Genomic DNA, 12,059 nt, shown 5'->3' on the forward strand with positions numbered 1-12,059 from the left:
AGCCCTGTTGGCCGACTGGCAGAGAGGCCACGCTGCCGTAGAAATGCTCCCCAGCCACTGTGCTGGTGCTGAATGACCTAACAAGGGTCCTTTTACTCGCCACAAACTACAACCTGGGATGGAAGAGGACCTGTTAAATGCGCAGAGCTTAGCATGGATGGAGCTCCAAGCCTATCAACTTGGAGAGAGGAGAACCAGCAACCACATCTAAGCACACCTATCTTTTTTGGTAGAAACACTATTGAGTCAGGAGACCATTTCTGGTGGTGGATCTCTACCTTTTCTCCTTGGCCCTCTTCCAGCTAAGCTTAACCTTTTGCATGCATGGAATTTCTTCTCTTCCCTGAAGCATTTAAAGCTCCCAGTCTCCCCAGGGCTGGAGGAGGAATGAACCATAGCCCATGAGCAGTTCTAAACAAAGGAATGGGGTTCCCAAGTTTTCTCCAAGACAAGCAAGCAGCATGTCACTGACCACCCCCCAAGATGCCACCTGGAACTTAGGGGCTACTTTTGGGCAGCTCTTCCAGTCAGGGAACCCCACCTAATATCTTTACCAACTGCACACACGGGGAGGAGCAAATCAACTGAATAAGCACCAGCCATCCATGTGAAGGTGGCCACAGAGGATATGGCCTTGAAGCACAGAGTCCCCCAAGGCCACCCCAGCTGGGCTGACACAAGAACCCTCCCTTCTTCATCAGCCACTTAACTCACCCCAGAGGAGCAAAAATAATGCAGCTGGCAAGGATCAGGAGTGATTCCCAGAGAAACTGCAGTCAATTAACTGATTAATTGAGTGGATTAGAGCAGCCTACGCTGGCACAGGAAAAAAAACTCCAAGGCAGAGGGTCCTAAAGGAAAAGAGGGGGCTTGCTTGTGGGTTGTTTTTTTTTTTGTCTTAAAGATGCAGCATGCATGATTTTGAGCAGATCCTGGCGTTCAAAAGAGACGTTCCCGGCCTTTCTCTCGTGGGAGGGAAGGAAGGAAGGAAGGAAGGAAGGAAGGAAGGAAGGAAGGAAGGAAGGAAGGAAGGAAGGAAGGAAGGACGGACGGACCCTCGTTTGAAAACAGAGTTTGCCACCAATATTTTTCTAAAGCACTTAAACAAAAAATAATTTCCCCCCAGGCTCACACAGTTGAGCTTCCTTCTCATCAGCTCTGTAGCGTAAAGAGATTCTACAAAAGGACGGGACAGGAAGTGGAGTTTCCAGAAAGCCGTTACCTGATTGCTTCTGCCTTTTTGGATGCATTCGGCTTTCCTCTCTGCTGGAGCTTCCCAAAGTATCTGCAAAGGACAATTATTTCTCTTAATCACCCTCTGAGCAATAGCATTTGAAGGCTGGCCCCACCCGGTCTCAAAAACCTTGGGTTGTGTTGCTGGTGATGATGGGGAGGACGGCTGGGGAAAGCTGATTTAGTGCCTGGGCCATAAACCCGCAGGGACCTGCCCTTCCATCTAGGACCACACGATGGGCAGATCCTACTTCCTTAACCAGGAGTTCAACAGGGACCGCGATCATCCCTCACAAGTCTAAATCCACTTGCCTCTCATACATATTGGACTTGATTACAGAGTTAAGCATTTTGTAGGTGTGCACAAGACAGTGAACCGTAAACAAAGGAAATTGGTGGGCTCAGAATGCACTTAAGGCCACCAAAAACAAGCTTAAAGGAGACCAAACCTAGGACGCAGGTTAAATGCTGCTGTCTGGTCCTTAAGGGACGTGGTCATGTTGCAAATGCCACAACAGTCAGAACTAAGCAGAATTTCATTTGCAGAATTGTGGGGGACCAGTGGCCAGAAAGAAGTCATCACAGGCTGGCAAGCAGAAGATCCAGAGTCCAAACCCATTCTTCTACTTACTGCTTCCTCCAGCTCCATGGTGCTGGTGCTTAGGGCAAAGATGGCTTCTCGAGCCCCAACGTAGAGCAGTCCTTTGGGGTCAGCCAGGGTCAGTGTTGTATAATTGGACACTCCTGCCCTCGAGAAACATTTGGTTACTTCTTTCAGTTCTGCAAGGGAAAGGTGGACAACCTTAAGAAGGTGGTACTCTTCCAGCTCCAGTTCCATAGAGTTCTGGGGCAGAAAACCCGTGAGCGGGTTCTAGTTGTCTAGGCAACTTCTTCTGGGTGAGCAGACCTGTTAGGAATCGTCCAGTGCACATCACCATCCTCGTCTGGCTGCTCCAGCTAACAAATAATAATGCCCAGCAAGACAGGACATTTTCAATGGTGGCTCCCATGCTTTAGAAAGTTCTACCTGGAGAAATCTGCCAGCTGCCTTCATTACATTGTTTTATGATCTTTCAGGCACTGGGTGGTTAACAACTTCACATCTGCCTGAGCTTTCTTGACTACCTTCCACCCCAAACTGGTGCCCTCCAAATATGTGGGGATTACAGTTCCCAGTAATCCTAGCTAGCATGGCCATTGATGAGAATTCTGGGATTAGATGTCCCCCCAGGCTGCTAGAGCTTAATTTTTTTTTCATGTTTCCCAATGCCATTTGCAGGAATATTTTTTCATTTATGCTCATGATTAGTTCCTTTGGGTACTGTATATATTTACTAGCTTAAAGCTGGGGATTCACATTTTAAATAGCGATTCTGTGTTTGGTATTGAAGCTAGCAGAGGTGTCTAATCCTTCCCAGTTTTCATGGGCTCTTTCTGGATGACATGGAGATAGGAGATGAAGATGAATATTTTCCAACACACCCCTTTCCACGCCCTCTTCTGTGGCCTTTCTAAAAAAGATAGGCTCCTACCTGAATCTTTTTTTTCACCCCACCAAAGATTCTTGGCTCTTGTTTATAGCACCCCAACACACTCCTTCCACAGGAGAAACCAAATTAATATAATAGATAAGGCTGTCTCCAAATGTCCATATTTCCCAGCAGCAAAGGTAGCCTTGCTCATCCCCACTGTGCTGGTTTCTAGATATTCCTGCAGAAAACAGCACAATGATTTCCACAGCTACACTACTGTGAATTTATTTTTCATTTGGAGGGGCGTCCAGACTAAGCATTTTATTCCCATTCTCAGGAGGGTCCCCATTTGCTTCTTTAAAAATAATACAATACTTTAAAAAAAAATAAAAAACAAGCCACAGAATCTCCCTCAGTGTCTCCAATTTCAGTGGGGAGTGAACTGCCTTTATTCTAACTCTAGAGCTTTTAATTCAAGGCTTGGCAACTTTTAACTTGAAATCAGAAACCTTAAAATGATCACTTGGTCAGTTTTAGAATATAAGCAGCTATATTCGCATGGAGGAATATAAAACAGGCAAAACAGAATGCTATAGAAATGCTCTCTTCATTATTTTAAATGTCACCAGGACTTCAGTTGGGCAGAGATCAGCAGATGTTTGGCCACACTGCTGCAATTCAGTCCTTTTTAAAGGAAGGGGATCCTCCAACTTGAAAAACTTCACAACGGAAATACAATGGATGCGGGCAAGAAGTGCAAATGGGACGGACCTGTAAGGACGATGCCGGTGAGAGGAACCAGTGACTCTCCAGGTAGGAGGATCATGCTGTTGACACAGGTGGATCAAGTGCTTCTCAAGACCAAGAAAAGAGAAGCAAAACACCCATTGAATCGAAAAGGGGGAAAAAAAGAACGTAAACCAAGAGTGCAGATTTCCATACAGGCAGTTGCTGAATTATCTCAGCGACTCTTGAATAAACCAATTCAAATATGTCAAATCGGGCTGCATCCTCAAGTCAGGTTTAGGGGTCTCATGAATAACAGAACTCAGCCCCCCCCTGCACAGGCTCTGATTCCTGCGTACTGCAGCAGGCAGGTTTGCTGGGGCTCTGCAGCTTCGTTCTAGCTTGCAACGAAGAGCTTCACCTAGCTGTGCCGTGCCCGTGAACCTCCTGCCGAAAAGAAGATCCTGGAATGGATATGGGCTTATTACTGTCTGGAGAGCTAAGATTTACTGCTTGGGCTGGCGTGAAGCCTGACGGGCAGCAGCCGAGATGTTCGACTGGTTTTCATGACTCCCATGTGTGGAGCAGGCTCACCCTGCCTAGAAAAAGGGCAAAGATTACCTTGGGTGGTACAGAGCCTTGTCAAAGCATGACAGAGTGGCAAGGAACAGCCATTCTAGTTTTTTGGGGAGTGAGTACTGAGAGATTGGTCAGGCCCACCACGGTACCCATTCTACGAGCTGGCAACCCTCTTGTGGTAGATATTTGGTGAGAAAACCCACAGCGCTCTCACCCAGTGTACCCACCACCCCGTGACAGATATTTCCCGTGCAATGTGTCATCTTGAGCTCTTCTGGATCAGAAACTGTCTAAGGCTTCTTCAGGAAGATGTCCAACTTCTTCTAGACCAGCAATGGATTTCATTTCAGTTCCAAGGGGTTTGCTTTTGCATTTTGCAAGGCCCTGTGACCTCTTCGGATACGGGTTTGGAACTTTCCACTTTTTGAATAAGAAGAAAAGAAAAACAAAGGCTGTTTATGCAACGGAGGCCCAGGGCAAAGACAGGGCTGCCGAGCCAGATCTGGGGAGGGAAAGCCAATCTCAGGAAAAATCTGCTCTTTTCCTTGCCCTTCCCTCCTGGGTCTTAACCATAACTGTCTGCGAGCATACTTTTGCAAAGTTATGGTGTTAACCTGGGCTGTTTTGGTAACTCAACCGATGCAAAAGGCCCCTGATATCAGTTAGATTCTATGGAATGACTTTTCTCCCATTAGTTCAGTTTTATGAAGATTCAGGGACAGAAGGAAAAACTAAACATACAACAGCCTGAACGCAACCATGTCTCCCCAGCATTGGTCTTCTACGTTCTGCCTGATGCAGGAGAATCTATTCAAGGGTGGAAAAGTTTTCCTGCCCTCTCTGAGTACAACGGCCACAGGGGACAGACACCCAGAGAACAGAACAGGTCCAAACCCACCTAAAGAAGCAAGCAACAGATCTGCAATGGGGAGTGATGTCTTGGGGGTAATCTTTTGCCAAATTCAGTGTATACCCAATTTGAATTTAACCGTAGGGAGAGGCAATGGAAGGGAGTGGAACCAAGTGGCTGGGGAAGGCAGCCCCCCAGTGAAACCCCATGATCCACGGTCTTTCCTCTTGGCAGAGAAGGTTTATCCAGTGAGCCAGCTTTGCTCACATGATCTGTCTCCTAGGAATGCCACATCAGGAAAGGTTAATCTCCAACCTGCTTTCCGTTCACAGCTCAGTGATTAACAAATTAGCCTCTCTGTAAGTCACCAGAAGCTACAGAGTCAGGGATGAAGGAAGGGGTGAGACCAGCGTTTTCTTGGCAAAGCAAAATGAAACCCAAAAGAGCCATGCTCCATTTCATCTGCACAGGGGGAGGAAAAAAGGGAATTGAAGAGCATGTAGTCCATTCAGACTAATAGCTGGTCACCCCGGGGGGTCTGGCACAAGGAGGCAACTTAGCCAAAAGAGCTTCCAGCGTCTGGATCTCCAAAAAGTCACATCAGTCCACCACACATAAGCTGTAAGGAATCAAGGAAACATCCTACGAAGCCTTGCTCGTCTGCTCATCTTGCTGCAAGGGACACGGTTTGGCTTTGGGGACAACAAGGGCTGGCTCAGATTTTAACCCTTCCACTTTGTTGGTGGGGTTCTGTCTTGCACCTCGGCCACAGAGATGCTCAAGATCAGTGTTTTTCAACCTTGGCCCCTTGAAGATGTGTGGACTTCAACTCCCAGAGTTCCCCAGCCAGCATGGCTGGCTGGGGAATTCTGGGAGTTGAAGTCCACACATCTTCAAGGGGCCAAGGTTGAGAAACCCTGCTCAAGATTCTCCAGGCTTTGCTTTCGGAAGGCAGCTTGGTGGGAGAGGAGGAATCTCATTCACCTGCCAGAAGAACCTCTTGCCTTCTCCCTTCCTTCCAAACATCCAGAATGGAGCCACAAAGGCCAAATTAAGCAAGCAGCAATGCTTCCGGTTTATCAGCATACTCCAATACTACCCCACAGAGACTTGCTTACCAGTTTTAAACACAAATTAAAAACAAAGTAAGATTTGGGGCACTGCAGAGGTCAAGAAACAGAAGGCACCTGATATCTTTTGGCTACTTCTTTCCAATCTTTCCAGACAGCTCGTTAAGCCGAGAAGCACAGAGGGGCATTTCAAAATGCAAAAAGGGGTTTACATCATCAATTTAGCAAGCTGAGCTGCCCTTGGACCAACACCCTGGCCAACGGATGCTTCGTTGTTCCTTGAGGCTTGGAGACGGATGCTTAGCACTAAAGATACCGCAGAGCTAATGTGCCTCCCATGTGGATCCTTCCATGTGGATTCCTAACCAAATATCCCATCCACCCTCAGCACTCGTGGCACCAGCCTTTGGAGCTACCCCTCTTAGAGGCACTCCCGCATATGTGGAGACCCCGGGCTTTCCTGGAGCTCCTAATCAGGCACCTAAAAGATGCCGGCCTCCAAAGGCACCCCAAAAGTCATTCATCTGGCATTGATTAGGCCTTGGGCCCAAGCAGAAGCTTGAAGTTACATGTGCTGCATTATGTAAAAGGCCCAGAAAATCTGGCTGGAGCCCCTTCTCCTACCCCAGGAAATGGAGTGGGTGGGAGGCAGTGCAAGGAAGGAGACCCTTTGGAAAGAGATCAGCAGGAGGGGGATGGGAGTTCCACCATAAACCCTCTGGGTGGGCGAGACTCCAGGAAAATGGAACTCAGGGGGCAGAGTTTGCCCACAGGACACAAGGCCAGCGTTCCGTTTTTAGGTGTAATGCAAGTTTCCAAGCCTTACTTACACTTACACACACACACACACAGAGGAGAAGATTAAACATGGCCAGGGATCCCCGACAGGAACCCCTGCAAAAAAGTTAACTTGCACTCAGCTCAGAAACGGCGACGCAGAAGGACATCAAGCTGTCACTGATCCTCGCACTACTGGTCGCTTGTTCTGTTTCGCCCTTTCTTTCTAAAGCAGCATCTTGTGACTAAAGGTGCCACAGGCAGATCTGGGGCTGAGGATGGTGGTGCCACCTTGTCGGGTCCACTGCACTCCCACAAGGCTCAAAGCAGGGCAGTATCTACTTTTTCATCTGTCCTCCTGAGACTGTGGTGAATGACACATCAGGAGGGAAACCACAGCAACATCTGTATCGTTGAGAGGTGTCTGTCTGCCGCATCAGCCCTTCCCAACCTGGATGCTCCAGAAAGGCTGATTATTCTGACTAGCCATCCTCCCAAACAGCACAGAGGAGGTGGTGTGATGTGTTCTCTGATGGTCCCTGATGGTCCCTCTACACTCACTGCCCTTCCTGCCCCCTGCAGAAGATAACACCAACCATACAACAATCCAGTGCAGGGACTGGGGATCTTCCAAGGTGGGGAAATATGTTTCCATGCAAAAGGAAACTGCAACACAAATCTTGATGGCAAACATCAAGCATTGTAATAATTTTAGAATATATGCAAAAAAAAAGGGGGGGGAGAGAGAGAAAACATTGTTCCTGAGCTGATGTCGTCGTCATCATCATCATCATGATCCCAGGTTCTTGGGAAGGACTCAATAAGTAGATAAAAATGCCAAATCCAGTCTAAACATCTGGCTGACTGTGTGACCAACACTAATAAGAATAATAGGCAGTCTCACCTATGTCACCTGTTGCCATCTAGGTATATGGAGAACAGCAAATTTAATCAGGCCAAGAGCCGAAAGGAAGAACAATCTTGAGTCTGCTCACTTGAACCTATCTTCTGCAATCGGTTATCCTAGATGACTTAATTTATTATACCACATATTGCATTACTTCTCTCCAGCTGGAACCTTCTTGATTGCACACCCAGCCATGGTCAAATGACTCCTCCATGTTTTTCTTTGCTGATGATTACCAATATGACATGCGTATATACTTTGCACATTCCGAGAGAGAAAGTATTATGATTAAGGTGTCAGGCAAGGAGAATCTGAATTCTGGTCCCCATTTACCCACCAAGCTTATTTGGTGACTTTGGGTCAGTCTCTTTGTCTCAGCTCAACCCACAGGGTTGTTTGGAAAGACGCCTGGGCATGTCACTTTGGAGCTCTCAGAGAAAAGATAGGGCATAAATGCAATAATTGATTCTAAATGACATCCATTAAAGCAGTGTTTCTCAACCTTGGCCGCTTGAAATGTGTGGACTTCAACTCCCAGAATTCCCCGGCCAGCCATGCTGGCTGGGGAATTCTGGGAGTTGAAGTCCACACATCTTCAAGTGGCCAAGGTTGAGAAACATGGCACTAAAGCCAAAATCAATTGCTTAAAAAAAAATAAACATGAGGTAGCCATTGCATATAATTTAAGAATACCTGTGGTCTGAGAAGGTTGCTAATCTCCAGTGTAAGCAATCTGTGAATTATTCCTTTTCTTATCAATGGCTAACATCTATGATAGTTAAATAGAGATGTCTAGGCATAGATGCCTTTGTCTGTGAGTATCCTGAACCTTGGCCACTGGTGGAAACAAAATATTGGGTTGGAACTTTAATTTAATCCAGCCATCTGAAGTTGGAAGGGAGATCAAACCAGAAGAACATTTTATAAAGGATTCTGCAGGACATTCCAACACAGACTTCTCCAACCTGATGCCTCCAGATGGGTTGGGACTCTAATACCCAAAAGTCCCTATCAGCTTGCTTATGGCCTATTCACAAGAATGGGCCAAGGGGATCCATTGGTCTCCCCAACCTGATGTTAACAGCTGTTCAAGCCAGGAATTCTGGGAGTGAAAATCCCTTCCCAACAACCACTGAAGATGCTAAGTTGTAGGGAAGACCTGTCTGAAGACACCTACCAGTCACAGAGACCAGTGACTCCAAATCGGCTCAGCTGTCACCCCCCACCTTCAGTGGGAAGCAGCAGCTATTTTGGGAAAACTTTGGCTTATTAATTCTTCCTGGAATCTCAAATCAGTTCCCCAAGGAAGCAAAAGCTTCTGGAAAATTGCTTGAAGTTCATCGTCCTCATGGTTCCTCGTATTTCTCCCTCTCCCAGTAGAAGTTGTCTCAGGAAGAACACTGCAAGCAATTGGTCTCCAAGAGAAAAGAACCACTGTAGGATTGTGATCCCCAAGCCACTTTTGGGGGGCACCCAGAGCCTGTTCTGAGCACTAGCAAACTGCCAGCCCAGTTTCTCACAACTTCCAGAGAGGAGACATGAGAAGACTAGTGTGGGCTTGAGAGTTGAAAGAACAGAGCAACGCCCTATGGGAAAAGCAGCCCCACCCACTTTGCACTGCTGTCTTCAGGCTCCCAAAACAAGCTCAGGGTAGCCTCTGCCCAGCCATGTTTGCCCCCTCCTCTTTTCAACCCACCAGCCCTTCTGCCAGTGTGAGCCTCTCAAGAGCCAGCAAGAGCTCATTCAACCAAATGTCCCACCCAGGCAATTCCTGAGCAGCTCTCAAACCCGCAGTTTTCGCTGCGCATCGGCAAAACACGTTGACAAGCACCACTGGGAAAAGAATTAAGCTACATGGGTGCTCGGCAGGGTGCCCAGCTCCATTCTGCTAATGCCCAAAGTTGGTGGGAGGGAAGGAGGAGCAGACAGGCCTCCTCAGCTGCACACGGCATGGACTCTGCCCCACTCTCACCCCACCCCTCTTGCCACAGCCTCTCCCTGCATGTTTGGGGCACTTGCCCTCAAAGGAAAGAGAGAGGGAGGGAGGGAATTCGGGGTGCCACGCCTGCCCTGCCCATGCCCCGAAAGAGGTGCAACTCTGCCAACGCTGCTGACTCAGCAAAAGAGAGGACTAGGTGGGACCAAAACCAGAAAGTGCCCAGAGAAGCCCGGGTGTGCAACCCTCAACAGATCCAGTACTCTGCAAGAATCCAACTCAGCCAGAAACTGGAGTTGAATTCCAAATTATGGTGCTTGCACGGCACATGCTGACGTCTTCTGGATTGCACGGACACATTTTTCTAGATTGCACAGCACGCCACCTGAGGCTTAAGCGGCTGTTTTAGCACGTTAAGGGAACCAGGCCATCACACCAAGCAACTTGGCTCAATGGCTGGAGCCGTGCACTGGGCAGAGGCTGGACTAGATGACCTTTACAGCTCCTTTCAACTCCTACATTCTATGAAGCTTATGGTCTTATGGGTAGAGCATATTATGTGAACCCAAGCAATGGCGCTTCACTATCTTAGATGTTGAGTGAACCCAGCTGCTACGCCCAGCAGGAGCCGGGGGACAGACTGCATTCCACAAGGGACAAATTCTGCACAGAAAAGCCAAATTCTGCAGATACCGCTGAGTTTTTAACCGGCAATGTAGCACAAACAGCCAGACCTTCACACTTTCTTCAGACACCTCCGCTCCAGCTTGCAACCTCACTCTAATTCTAAAGAGTCAAACAGCAGAGGACCTCAGGATGTGTGAAGCCCCATAAAAGTCAGGCATCTTCCAAATATGTTGAAGTTAGAAATTCCCAGAATTCTTTGCCTCTATTCCTGGGAATCATTGGGAATCCTGGGAATCCTCAACTCCTTTAGAAACATGCTGGTGGCCACACAGCAAAAGGAACAGGGCCAGACCAAAAAGATTTATAAAGGGGAAGAATTGTATTGCTACTTTAATCACTGATTTAAGGAGCTAGCTGTTAAATTTTAACATATATGTACAACAGTTTAATTTGATTACTAAGTTATCCCATTTTCTGGGTTTCCAAAACACATGGAGCCATAAACTAACAAGGTGCACCAAAGTGCTAAGCCACAACCAGCCATAAAGGTAACCAAGCTTAGCATTGTGTATGTATGTGTGTTTATGTGCAAGTAAATGATACACCCAATCACTGATCTGGCTGAGCATCTATGAATCTAACTTCATCTCCCTTCATATCTCAATTGGTTCTCAGGTTTAAAATAAATTAAGAGCTACATGAATATTGTTGTATCTTTAAAGTGATTTGGTTGCTTTAGGTGACCCAGCTTTTGACCACAACAGTTTGGTGCTGTGTATATAGTTTTATCTTCTCATCCTAGAATGTGTTTGTCTTCTCACTCCAGAATATTTTTGCCTTCTCAGCCAATAACATTTTTGTCTTCTTAGCACAGCACGCAGGTGACATATAGGTGAGTAGACAAAAGCCACTAATGGCAGCACAATAGTGATCACCATGGAGTCATTTGCTGTGTGCAAAGAGCCCACAGGCTGTTATGTCTGGAACTAAAATTAGTCTGGGTGGCCACAGGGGCACAGAGATGATTGCTAACTCCCTCCCTCCTCCCTACGGCCAACCTGAACATAAGGGAAGCAGCATCACTGCGAAGGAAACAGAGGCATCCTTGGGGAGGCAGAGAATGAGATCATACTCAGGTGTTTATGACAATGTTGGGAATCGTCTTGGGAGACCAAGACAATTCAGGGGAGACCACACATACTCTGGAAGCTCATGGCAGGCATGGAAGGAGGCTGAAGAAAATAAGAATCCATTGGTTGCTCGGAAGATACTCCAAGACAAAGCAAACTCTCCAGCTGCCCAACTGGGTTCCCTCCAGAAGGGCTGGACTTCAACTCTGATGGTGGAGGAGGAGGAGGAGGAGGATGGGAGTTGAAGTCCAACCCATCTGGAGGGCTTCAGGTTAGCGAAGGCAGCTTCAGGGGTTCACCTTCCAGAAGCTGGCACTTGTGGATTATTCCACTCCTGAAAATAAGATGGATTTGACTGTAGACAAATTTTGGTTGGTAGGCATGAAGGGTTTCTTCACAAAATCCTGCAAGGTGGAATACTTTGCTTTATCTGCAAAATATGACCAAAGAAGAAAAGGGGGCCAGAGAGGGGAAGGGCAAAGAAAGACCAAACTCCTCTCCACCAATGGTGTCATCAACCATGAGGAGGAGAAGTTTGTTTGCAAGTTTTCTAGCATCTCCTGTGGAGAAGGGGCCAGCTACTTGAGGACTGGCATGGGCCTTTGAGAAGAAAACAACTCTGTAAACATCTCTGTGCACAGAATAGCCCCAAAGAGAAATGAGCTTTTTCCAGCTGGCTCTTTCACAGCCAGCTGGGAGTGATGGGTGTTGTAACATGTGTGGAGGGTATCAGAATAGAGAATAGCAAACGA

General features: G+C 47.3%; 1 protein-coding gene across 1 annotated transcript in view; it reads right to left on the reverse strand.

Moving 5' to 3' along the window:
* SEMA4C (semaphorin 4C) overlaps positions 1–12,059 on the reverse strand; it is a 60,136-nt gene that overhangs the window by 17,265 nt on the left and 30,812 nt on the right. The window contains exons 3-4 of the mRNA XM_088152138.1: positions 1,865–2,013; positions 1,223–1,285 (exon numbers count right to left, since the gene is read on the reverse strand). Coding sequence (XP_088008264.1) covers positions 1,223–1,285; positions 1,865–2,013 — 212 coding nt within the window. The remainder of the gene's footprint in view (positions 1–1,222; positions 1,286–1,864; positions 2,014–12,059) is intronic.

Source organism: Python bivittatus, unplaced genomic scaffold (genome assembly GCF_059951505.1).
Source record: "Python bivittatus isolate LINGU-HERP-01145 unplaced genomic scaffold, Pbiv_v1 ctg000680_np1212, whole genome shotgun sequence".
NCBI classification, from domain to species: Eukaryota; Metazoa; Chordata; class Lepidosauria; order Squamata; family Pythonidae; genus Python; species Python bivittatus.